Source organism: Colias croceus, chromosome 15 (genome assembly GCF_905220415.1).
Source record: "Colias croceus chromosome 15, ilColCroc2.1".
Lineage (NCBI taxonomy): Eukaryota > Metazoa > Arthropoda > Insecta > Lepidoptera > Pieridae > Colias > Colias croceus.
The window spans coordinates 5100345-5113190 of NC_059551.1; the positions used below are offsets into that span (position 1 = coordinate 5100345).

At 30.6% G+C, this 12846-nt stretch overlaps 1 protein-coding gene across 1 annotated transcript; it reads left to right on the top strand.

Annotated features, from left to right (window-relative positions):
• The first annotated feature begins 4559 nt into the window (after positions 1-4559).
• Positions 4560-8383, top strand: LOC123697701 (hexamerin-like). The gene is made up of 5 exons (XM_045644232.1): positions 4560-4662; positions 5180-5307; positions 5654-6445; positions 6534-6670; positions 6767-8383. Exons 1-5 carry the CDS (start codon positions 4566-4568, stop codon positions 8292-8294), a joined length of 2682 nt encoding a protein of 893 aa, XP_045500188.1. The 5' UTR covers positions 4560-4565; the 3' UTR covers positions 8295-8383.
• The last annotated feature ends 4463 nt before the right edge of the window (positions 8384-12846 follow it).

The window sequence follows — 12846 nt, forward strand, 5'->3', positions numbered from 1 at the left end:
TGGAATGGAAATTGAGAAAGATTTCTTAATAAAACTTTTGATTAATGCTTATTGTGCTCTTTCTAGTTCGTAGAAAATTGGAAGATATTAGGTAGGACCCTCTAGAATACGTATTGTATCGTATTGTATAAATAGTATATAAAATACACAATATGATTTTCTTTATTGAGTAGGTAATTCTAGTTTTTATTTAATTTTTGATTATTCAGTAAGGACATTATGATGCAATTTATGAATATGGAATAGTTATAGATACTTACCATAATACTATATCCCTACTAATATTATAAATGCGAAAGTAACTCTGTCTCTGTCTGTCTGTCGCTTTCCCGATAAAACCTCTCAACCGATTTTGATGAAATTTGGCACAGACAATCTTTAGACCCTGAGAAAGAACATAGGATATCTTTTATTGCGAAATATGTACCACGTGCGAAGTCGGGGCGGACCGCTAGTACTTAATAAAATGCTATACCTACTCATAATAGGTACGTGAATAATATGTACCTACTTATTCTAATACAATTTTAGAATTTTTTAATGGAATTACCATAACTCATTATACTATTCAATTGATCGGGCTAGTCTTAGAACCTTGTTAGTTAGGTAGATCGTGTTAGTGCTATAGTGCAGTTTGGTTCGTAGTTCTTAGTATCAACTAACTTCTTCCTAGGTACCTAGTTCCTACTTCGATTATTATTAGCTTATATCAATTATTAAGTATCACAATTTGTGTGTTCGTACACACAAATTGTTAGCAATTAAAGTTAGATTGATAAAAAAATTTCATTTTTCAACTTTTTAATATCAGTAGATTGACTCAAATTCGGCATAGGCATCAACTCAGTTTTTTGAGAAAAAGTAATTTCTTTATAAGCGATTATACTAACGCCATCTATGAATTTATGCTTGCATTATTATGGTTTTGTCCCGGTGTAATGTTACTATGCCTGTGAAATACGAAACGGTTTACGTATATTTTAACAGATGGCGCTTGTATAAATTATACTTTTTCAGCATAAATTATTTTTTATTGCGTAGGTACTAGCGGTCCGCCCCGGCTTCGCCCGTGGTACATGTTTACGTTTTCTCTCCTTATGAACCATCCTCGTACTTCAAGGAATATTATAAAAAATAATTAACGAAATTGTTTCAGCCGTTCTCGAGTTATGCACTTACCAACACATTTTTATATTAAAGACTAGATTTCCGCCCGCGGCTTCGCCCGCGTTTGCAAAGGAAAACCCGCATAGTTCCCGTTCCCGTGGGATTTCCGGGATAAAAACTATCCTATGTGTTAATCCAAGTTACCCTCTATATGTGTGCTAAATTTCATTGTAATCGATTCAGTAGTTTTTACGTGAAAGAGTAACAAACATCCATACATCCATACTTACAAACTTTCGCCTTTATAATATATATTAGATTAAAGTTATTGTAATAAGCAAAGAATTTTTAGAGCAGTAAATGTTTGCTATAATATTATAAATCAGTTTGTTTGTCTTTGTTTCACGTCTTATCAGATCGATTATAAGATATTATGATTTTTGGATGAATCCTAAGTACCTAGGTACCCATTCCCATGAAAGTTTTTTTCATTACACATAATAATATAATATCATATTATTATGTAGTTTGTCGAAGATGGAGGTGTAATATTATTATGTATTTTCTGTTATTTAACTAACTTGATGATGACTTGATGCATATAGGTACTACCTATAACTTTTTTTTCTATTCTTACGAATAATAATATAATGTAAGACATAACATATTTTCCACCTAACACCTAAGTTTTATTTTATAATAGCTCGGTACCTATTCAAGGGAAAAGAATAAAACTTTCCTAAGTTTCATTTCTTAACAATTACGTACATTCAGATAACTTTTGAACTTCACTTTTAAATTATTTTGTTTGCGAATATTATCAAATGTGAGATAATAGTTTGTTTATATAATGTGCGTTAGTTCGACCTCCTGCAACTTTTTATTAATAATTAGTGACTAATTATATCAATGGGTGACTTTAGTGATAGATAGAAAATTGAGAAAACCCTTTTTACATATTTATTCGTATTTTATTTTTTCTGTTCCAATTATTAGCATCGACTTAATCGATAGATTTCCATTTCCAAAAAAGATTGGTTCTATATAACATTATCTACTATTTGCCTAATAAAGTACCCCTTATTTATTTGATAACATAGGTATTTCATAAATATTTTTGTCAATCCGTCACTCTATTTTTACTAGAAAAGTGAAGAAATAAATACGTGTTGTATTTAAAAAAGATACATTAATTGACGATATTCAACACGTTATAGTATACGATACTGAACCATATTATTTTAGGAACCGCTTTTTTAATATTCAAAAAATTTTCTATAATGAATCTTGTAGCGACACTGATACAAGGAAGAAAAAATTTCAATACACGTTTAATACATTTTCTTATAGTTAATAGATGTTGTTTGTAGATAAGAACCAGTAAAGATTTAAAATCAAATACCAAACGACGACAGACATGAGGTAGATATTTAACATGTGTAGGGGAGACCGGGGTTCGACGTTCCGATTTTGGAGTCGGAGGCAATTTAAATGTAATAGAAATGTTTAAAATCAACGATTCCTATATAAAATGGTGCATAATTTATCCTTGTTTCAAATTGTAAACTTAAGTTCTTTGTAATAAGCATATATTATTGCTCAGGATATTTTTTCTGAAAAAAGTCGACAAGGAACAACTCGCCCCACAAAGGGGTGGGTTGTTCCTCAGCTGAGGTAAGTTGTTCCGCTTATCAACTCCAGTCCCTAATGATGTAGTATTAGTTGGAAATGTATTATAAAAAAAAATTAGGTATATGTAATTGAATATTTATTAGTTTTATTTAGAAAAGTACGAAAACTTAATGTTTTTTACAAACTTTTCAACAAAATTAAAAAATGTAATGAACATAACTGCAAACATAAAATAATAACATGCATTAACTACCAGTTAATGGTGTATTACAACCTAATTAACAGATTTAAGAATAATAAACATTTTTAATATTACTCAATCAACTTTGACAACCGTTTGCTTGTCAAAAAAAAAACCAAAATTATTTCTTTTAATGAAAACACAAAAATAACAAATTTTAACATTTCGAGTTATAGTTTTTTAATTCAGCATTATATCAATAATCTAAACTTATAACCTACTAAAAACAGATCCATAACAGTAACTTAAAAAAAAATATTCAGAGTCGTCTTCAGAATTACAATTTTGACAAACATAAGAATGAACATCTTCAGATTTCAGACATTTTGTATGAGCCCAATTCTTACACATGACGCATTCAATCCATTGTTCACCTGGTCGTGAGTTGGAATATAAATCGCACCATATTATACCATTCCATGGTCTTTTCTTGACTATCACTTCCATGATTATCTTCTTCCAGTAGTTTCCTTTTCACATTTTCTTTACCATTTGCGGATTTGCTTGCCACTTTATAGTTTCGTTTGTTTTTCCAGTAACTTTATTCTTTCTGACACTTTTTTCAACTTCATTCGTCTTTATTTTACTATCGCTCTTTACTTTTCTTGCTTTTTCTTCAGCCAAAGCATTATTTTCAGGCGTATCTGTCAGTATAACGAGCTACTACGTCTTAAGTTTACGATCGTCTTTAATAACGGCACCAGCAGCCCTCTGCAAAAGCTCAATTGAAACCTTGCCCCGCTCGGTTTTTCGTTTATAGTTTCTCATCCTTTAACAAAGTTTTAATTTTATTATTTTCGTGTTCGTTACGGGGCAGGTTGTTCCGCGGAACAACTAGCCCCCCACCAGAGGAACTTGGAACCCCAAATTCCATTTTCTAAAGTAACATCCAATTATGATAGAACACGTTTGAAAAAGCCAAAAACGATATTAAAAAGTCAATCACTATAATTTGCTCGACAGATAATAGCAAATAACACACAAATAGCTAGAAAATTGATTGAAATAGACCAAAAAGTATGATGACGAAAAAATTTACTTACGTGATGTTTGAGTGTCACCAATCGACTACCACCCTAAAATGCGGGCAGACCGTCACTAAAATGACTGACGCAATGGCGCGATGATATGACGTTTCGCGATGCACTTCACACTTATTGCTACCTCTTTTCTTCGCGGAGCTATTTCAATCGGAACAACCTACCCCCGGCACTTTGAACCCCGGCCTCCCTATTCGTATCTACATAGAGCCAATATACGTATTATTATCTTCTAAGAAACAGGCATCAAACCGAGAACCTCCGAAACAAATCGTATAATAATGTTTATCAAAATCTAAAAATTTAGTATTAGTGCATCATTTTATACCTAATATAATAAATACAAAATACCGCAGTATTATCCAGAACCCTTTGTTTTCTTCAGGATTATTGACCGAATAAACTTTCGTCTCCAATATAACATTGTGTCGTAATACAGTAATTAGTACATTCAACTATTTATCAATAATTAATTGAATATTATGCTTAGTTATGAAAGTATTTAAGGGATATCGAAAGTTAGTGAATTCAGTATTCGATTGAAAATGAAGTCGCTAACTGTATTACTATTAGCAGGTATTTGTGCTAGTGCCGTGGGATTCCTAATCAAAGTCCCTGTCACACCCTCAAGACCTAAAATTGGTAAGAAATTCTAAATATTCGTATTATTTATTGTTTTATTTAAAGTTGAATTTTGTATATATTTATATCTTTATTTTAAATTTCTCATTGAATTATTTACTTTTGTAATTGATAGAATTTTTTAATATTATGATATCATCAAAACTTTGTTTTTCCAAACCTTATTTCAATATAATACAAACTCAAAGTACTAGCTTTGGTTTTTAAATGCATAGGTATAGAATGTTATATTATAAAGTTCTATAATAGGTAGTATGCTACATATTTTTTTATATAAACTCAGTATATTTTATTAGTCTAAGCAAAGGCTGGTTGCGTTTGCATAATATTTTGTAGTATTAATTACTTATTAATGATTAGAATTATGCATAAAAATTTAGAATAGACCGGATTTTAAACGTTTGTATACAGAACATTTTAAGGCATTTGTACAATACAAACAAATAAATTTAACAAATTCAATTAGAAAGACCATAATTTCGTAACACTATCTTACTTATTAATTGTTTTATTTCAGCTTCATTCGGATGGGTTCATATACAAAAGATAATGCTTCCATTATTTGAGAATGTCTGCGAAGAAAGTTCTAATCCTTTAATTAAAAGATTAAGTGAAGAGTTTAATCTTGATGCTACAGACTATTTGGTAATTATTATTAATATTTTAAACATTAACTTTTTAAATTTTAAATTTTCAAAAGCTTTCAGGCCATAAATTTTGTCCATTAAGAACGGAATCCTTGCAGTCAGATTCAATTTATAGTCTCATAACTATACTTTAATTATATATTTTATACTACGAATAAAGCATAAACTGTTAGCATATATCTCATTTACAGTTTATATATAGTAATAATTGCAAATTGTAATAATATTATAATCTAGGAGTTCCTGAATCGTCTTAATAAATACTTTAATAAAAAATGTGTCCTTTAAAGCACTGTTAATAATAGATTTAACCCATATTACATAAGTACTAACTTCTTTTTCAGAAAACGAATGTTGTGGAAAATTTACAAAGTATAAAATCAGGCAAAGGTCTACTTGCCAAAGGGGAAATATTTACTGAAACAAACATAGATCACTTTAACGAGTTGCGTGCTATTTACGAAGTACTATATTACGCAAAAGACTTTGATACATTTTACAAAGCGGCATGTTGGGCTCGGCAAAACGTTAACTGTGGAGTGTTCGTTGATGCCATCTATATGGCTCTTGTTACTCGAAAAGATATAGAACGAGTATCAGTCCCCGCACCATATGTATTATTACCTAATTACTTCGTAAGGAAGGACTTTATCATAAAAGCATCATCAATTATGAGCGGTGCAGACGTTTCTTCAATAGATGGTATTCGGGAAGAAGGTAACGCTTATATCATAGACGCCAATTACACCTGCACTGATTATGAAGAAACCGAAGAATCAAAGTTAGCCTATTTCCACGAAGACGTTGGTTTAAATTCATACTTTTTCTTAACGAATTTGAAATATTTACCATGGGTAGATACTGAGTTCCAACGTAGTACAAGATACGGTGAGCACGTGTACCATTTTATGAAACAGCTTATGACTAGATATCATTTAGAAAGATATTCCAATGGATTATACGAATTGGAAGGAATTGACTGGGATGATATGGATGTCACTCCTTACGATCCCATGCTTATTTATTCAAATGGAAAAGAGTTCTGTACAAGAACCTCAACTGGTGTCAAAAACATCGACTTGATATCCTCATTGAAAAATATTGAGCACAATATAGCTACAACAGTAACACATATGGTATGTCATTGTTTATTATATTTTTATTTTATACAATGCCTTTAATCTAGTGCTTTAATTGTTTCTTAATTATTTTTATATAATTAAGCTTAAATACTTGCAGAGAGACGGCGGATACAGTAAACCAGCAATTCTTAATAATTTAATGCAAATCTTAGTAACAAATAACAACAGCTACCTCAATTTAGCCATTCAAGCCGTTAGCAATGATGCCGCAGTAAACAGGTAACTAAAATGATACTCCTTTTCAATTATACTGTGTGTCCATTATCTGTGTTTAATTAGTATTTAAATTTAACACCATACTTTTAAATATTTCAGCTCTCCTTCAGCTATAAGTCATTACATGACTATAATAAGAGATCCAATTTTCTGGAAGATTAATAAGAAAATGGTTGATCTTGTTAACAACGCTCTGAAAGTATTGCCATGTTATAGTAAGAATCAGCTCTACTTCCCAGGTGTACAAGTAACTAATATTGATGTGAAAAAAATGATTACTTCATTCGACAGTTATGAATTCGATGTAACTGATGCATTGAAATACGGTGACAAAGACCCTAATTTCCAGATTAAATTTAGCCAAACAAGGCTAAATCATAAACCATTCGCTATCAAAGTTAATGTTTCGTCATTAGTAGTTCAAAAAGGACTAGTAAAAGTTTATTTGGGCCCGAAAGTTATGCCCGGAGATATCGCTGAAAAGAGAAAATTATTTATGTTAATTGATAGCTTTGAAGTTAACTTAAAGAAGGGAAGTAATATTATAACAAGGACATCAGACGAAATCAATAACATATCTGAAGATTTTACTCCATTAGATACAGTTCGCAAGGGAGTTGTGGATTCTGAATTTGGAGTAGATGCCTTATCACTGAAATCAGTAAAATCCCAAATTGGATTCCCGACGCGACTAATACTGCCGAAAGGTAGTACAGATGGTTTACCGTTCCAAATATTTGTTATCGTCGCTCCTTACGTTAAGGCAGTTCAAGGAGGTTCTAAAACAAACATTGAATTAAACTATGACGCAATTTTATCTCCAGGCTATCCGTTAGACCTAGATATCGAAATCCAAGAAATATTTAATCTTCCCAATGCGTTGGTGAAAGATATCATTATAACAAATAAGATTGATAGCAAGCCTTCAATATATGGACGTGATGGTAGTAATTATGGTGGTGAACAAAACTGGCAAAATGTCAATTACCAAGAAAAAGAAATTGTAACTGATCCATTAGCTTTAGTAGCACGACCCGAGTTCACTATGAAGAAAGATCAAACCGATTATAAATCTCGCAAGGGACAGTATGGAAAAAAAGAAGAATCTGTTGTAGCAAACGATCAAATGAAGTTTGACGAAGCAGATAAAACTGATGTGATAAAAACCAATCGTTTGGCATTAGCGTCGAAATCGGAATTTACTATAAAGAAAGACCAGAGTGATTATAAATCAAGCAAAGGTTTGTTCAGTAAAAAATATGATTTTGAAGCTGATGGTCGCGATACAATAGTTACTAAAAAGGATGACGGAACTGATATGCGAAAAGATGTTGAAATAAATAAAGTAGTTACTTTCAAAGACGATAAAGGCGACGATTTTGAATATAATGTAATAAAAGATTACGAAAATCTAAACAAATTTCACAAAATTGTTAAAGATCAAGTGAAAGAATTTAAGGAAAAAGATGGAGTGGACACAGTTATTGAAAAAGATATCGATGTTACTGTCGAACCAAAAAGATTATTGCAATCAACAAAGAAACGTTATCCAACCATTTTTAATATCATTTTAAAACCACCACAATTCACATTCGATGATTCGAGCATTGAAAAGGTATACGAATAAAGTTAAAAATATTAAGTGTAAGTTTAATTATTTATGTCGTTGTTAATATTATATAATGTTAAAATTTTTGACAATAAATTTTTAATCATATTCCTTATCGTGTTTTTACTTATAATTACCACCTTTTATTTGAATACATTATAAACCAAAACAATACGCAAAAAAGCTTTCAATCTAGAAACATAAATGGATATAGAATCAAAAATTCTCTAAATACTTTGACTCTTCTTTAGCGTACTTAAATTGTAGAGCCCAAAAATTTACTAATAGCTAGTTACATATATATGATATAATATAAGCATATTAAGTATTTATTTACATTCATATTTGCATATTCACGATGATCGGTGCTAGACCTTCGAATAAAGTATTTCCTTTGAACCTTCTGCCATCAACTTGGCACCACGACTGCAGCCAAATCACTTCTCAATGAAACAATTATCAATGAAATCTAATTAGACGGAAGAGCGATCCGAGTTCACATTCTAAAACAACGCAACGTTCGGAAATATATTGATTTTTAAAACCCATTAAAACTAACACAAATGCAGACAAACATATGCACATTATTGCTATTTCACACGATTTTCTATCAGAATATCTGGAACCGAGCCAAATATTTTACAAAGATATTACGCTTTCCCTATTTTCATCACGGAAAATTTAAAAACCATCGTTCACTACTGTGACAACGGCTAGAACAGAAACAGAAGTATTTTTACAGCCGTTTACAAGGCTCTCTTATTATAGATCATTTTAGGGTAAACGCAGGTATTAACGACCCCTCTAAGGCAATTTCAAAATCAACCATATTTTTTAAGTATACTGGTTCTTCTAAAGATTTATAATTTCATTTTATATGCTAGTGTTATGTATAAAAAATGTATTTATTGAAGCAAATACATTCTAATAAAGGATTATCTTGTAAAAAATAATTTACAATGTGACTTAGTCGATTGTTGCTATTACCGACCCATAAAAACGGCTGTGAAGCTATTAACGATTTTTATGCAGCTATTCCCGATCGTATGTGAGAGGAAGCCTTTTTCCAGCAATGGAATGTATAGAAGCTAGTGATGATGATGATTACCGATCTTAATAAAATGAAATAAAAATGCAAATATATTCGTATTTTTTTATTGTAGTTATTTTTAATAAAACAAATGAGTACTTTTTAGTAATGAACTAAATAATTACAAACTTTTAAATTAATCAACATAATACTATTAATATATGTACATATATTAAATTAAGGATTTCAAACTCTAGGATATTTCGTTATGCTATTTGATTGATTGCTTCGGCGAGTTGTGTTTTACTGAATACTTTTCGCCGCTTTCGTGGCTCCATATTTCTGGAAAAAATATACCTAATTATATGTTTTATGTTAATTGAACCTAAAAAAAATATAATTTTTAATAGGCACCTATTATGTCATAAAAGTAATAAAAATATATTTGCACGCTCAATTACGAGCGGAATGTTTAAGGATCAATATTATCTGTATATACAAACATCTTTATTCTACATTCTGCAAATAAAGCAATTTGAATTTGAATTTGTAGATGAGAAACTAAACAATCTATATTCGATCGGTAATAGCTTCCTATAGTTGCTATTGCCGACCCACATGGGTCGGTATTAAAGTATGTAAGTATAAACCTAAATTGTATTACCGACCCATAAAAAAATGGTTATTTTAATTCATTTGACCATCAGACTATAAAATAGATTATAATTGATTAATGTCATACAAAATATGAACAAATGCATATTGTTTAAACAAAAAAAAACAATGATTTACTACTGTAACTATTCGATAGGGATCCTCGAAAATATCATAACTTTGTATAAATTGACAACGCTAAAAGACACAACACTAGACAAAAAAGTTTAGTCGCTAATAGATTTTTATGAAGACTCATAGCTTAGATTTAAACTGGTCCATAAGACCACTTGTGTTAGTGTGATATAATAACATAAAAGAAAATAAAACAAAAAGTTACGTTGCTGCCATTGCCGACTTACGGGTCGTTGATACCTGCCACGACTTAAACTGGTGAAGCTAACACCGTCCCATTTTAATTTTAAGTTTTATCGTTTCAAATTACTTTTTATTAATAAAATGTTGTAAGAAATGAAAAGTTGACACTTAAATGCATTGACATTTAGTAATATAAATTAAAGTATAGATGTCATTTGTTTGTAAATGTCTTAAAAAGATACTCACAGTACTTACCCGAAGGAACAACGGAACAGTACGACACGTCCTGCTTCCACGCTACCCCGCAGCAACTTACGCATTTTAACTCTTTTTTGCTCAGTTACTCACTCTAACGTTAAAGTATACGATGCTCAATTAATACATTCGTGTATAACTTTGCCTACCTATAGCTAGAATAGTTCTGGAAACGTTTAAATTTCGAATTACTTTTATAGGTCGGTAATACCTTCAGATTTTCGATGGGTCGTTGATAGCTGCGTTTACCTTATATGGCGATATCCCTTCGGCTATACGGTAAACTTTGCTCCAGTTTACGTCGATTTATGCTTCAATAATTTCAAACGATTTAAATCATAATTTATAATGTAGAGATTTGCTGTATAAACTCATGAACTTATTTTTCATTAATGGTAATTCATTGAGGTAAATTTGAACTTAATAGAAGCAATAAAGTGATTGTTAATTGCGACTTCGCCTGAATTAATGTTTAGACTTATTTATTCAAAAAACTTGAACTCATTTGTAGAAGATAAAATATTTTCTATTTTAATAAAATATTATAAAGCAAATATACCACGTTGCTGCACTAAAATAAACTTCATTATTTCGATAGCGAGAGTGAATCGCTAAAAAATACCCGCGTTCTAAAGGAATGTCATATCATAATTATTAGTCTATAATTAATCTCTCATCAAAACTAAATTGCGCATGACAATCACTACTCAATGTCAAGAAGTAATATAGCTATAAGGACAGACAGTATAAAATAATTGAGTCTTGGCACCTACGCATCATTCAGCGTGCACACACTTGCCAAAATGAAGTTATATTTTCCGCTTCATCGACATAATGATTTATGGTTTTTCAATAGCCACACAAACACTCTTATGAACCCATATATCATCAAGTATATAAATACAATTGTCATAGTTAACCTCAAAAAACAAGGCAGCCAATGAAGAAATATGTCTAAGTAGCATTAGTGCAAGTCTTTTATTCCATATTAAGGACTTGTCAACTATCTCTATCATTACATATTATTATACGCGTAAATAGCATCAAATAGCAAAGATGCAGCTTTCAAAGGAATCTAACATGCACACAAATATGCTTTAGATATCCGGTAAACTCATATGTTTGTTACGCATCAGCTAATAAATTTAATTAGTTGGAGATCGCAGCAGATCAAATACTGCATAAATCCCACTCCATACTGCACTTGCAATAAACACGACATGTTATACATCAATGTCTATTATAATTTCTGTCGTGTTCAACATTTCAACACGCTGTAATTAATAAATTAAAAATAGACAACATTGTAATGTTTGTCTTGGTGTATATAATTTTGGCACCTTGATTATAATATTTTAATTGCAATCATTTATATATGGTGAGTCATGAAGACCTGCATCACTTGCGTTTAATGCAACGAAGACAACATGACTTATATTTTTAAATCGTATGTTACTTTTTCTTACTTAAAAAATGTAACATTTGTTTTTAGCTATGCTATATCAGAATATAGCATAGCTGTTATTCACACACAATAAAATGCAAATACGTAAACACTAGAGAAATAGTTCACAAATTGAATGCACAGACAGGAAGAATATATCATTGGAAATATTGTAAGACAATCAAATCGAAAACTTCTTCAAATTAATAGCCTCCCACAAGCAGTTACATGAACGAATGAATCGATATAAATAACTTATAACTCACAACCGTGGCGAGTATAAATCAGAAATAGTTTCAGGAGCCAAGGTATTCCGCATATCTTTGGTATTAGTTAATGTTAGGAAGTGATTATACTATATTCGCATCGATGTGTTGATTTGAACCACTTTGAACGGGAGATAAAATAAAACGCTTGGTATATTCAACATTACAAAAGTATTTTGATAGAAAAAGATGATGCTATTAAATATGATGTCTAGAACAATTATTTAAAGAACACATAATATAGAAAACACAACCACTGCACATAATCATGAAGCAAAAGGAAAATTAACAATAAAAGACAAAGTTTCTTCTAAAAATTACTTAATTACTTATATATCGATAAAAGTTATAGATTATTTTCACGATACAATTAATTAAACAATAAATACAAAAATATCCGTTGGTAATGTTCTATTCGTAACTTATAACACCTAATAAATCAGTTTTATAGAAGGTAAAATCCTCGAAATGCCATCCACGAACCCAATTATAACCAAGGAGTCTTGCATAACTCTAAGCACTAAAATCACAAATAAACTTGAGATGAATAACATATAACGGAGAACAATCGGAAAAATCTATGAACCGTGCCAAAAAAGTAGG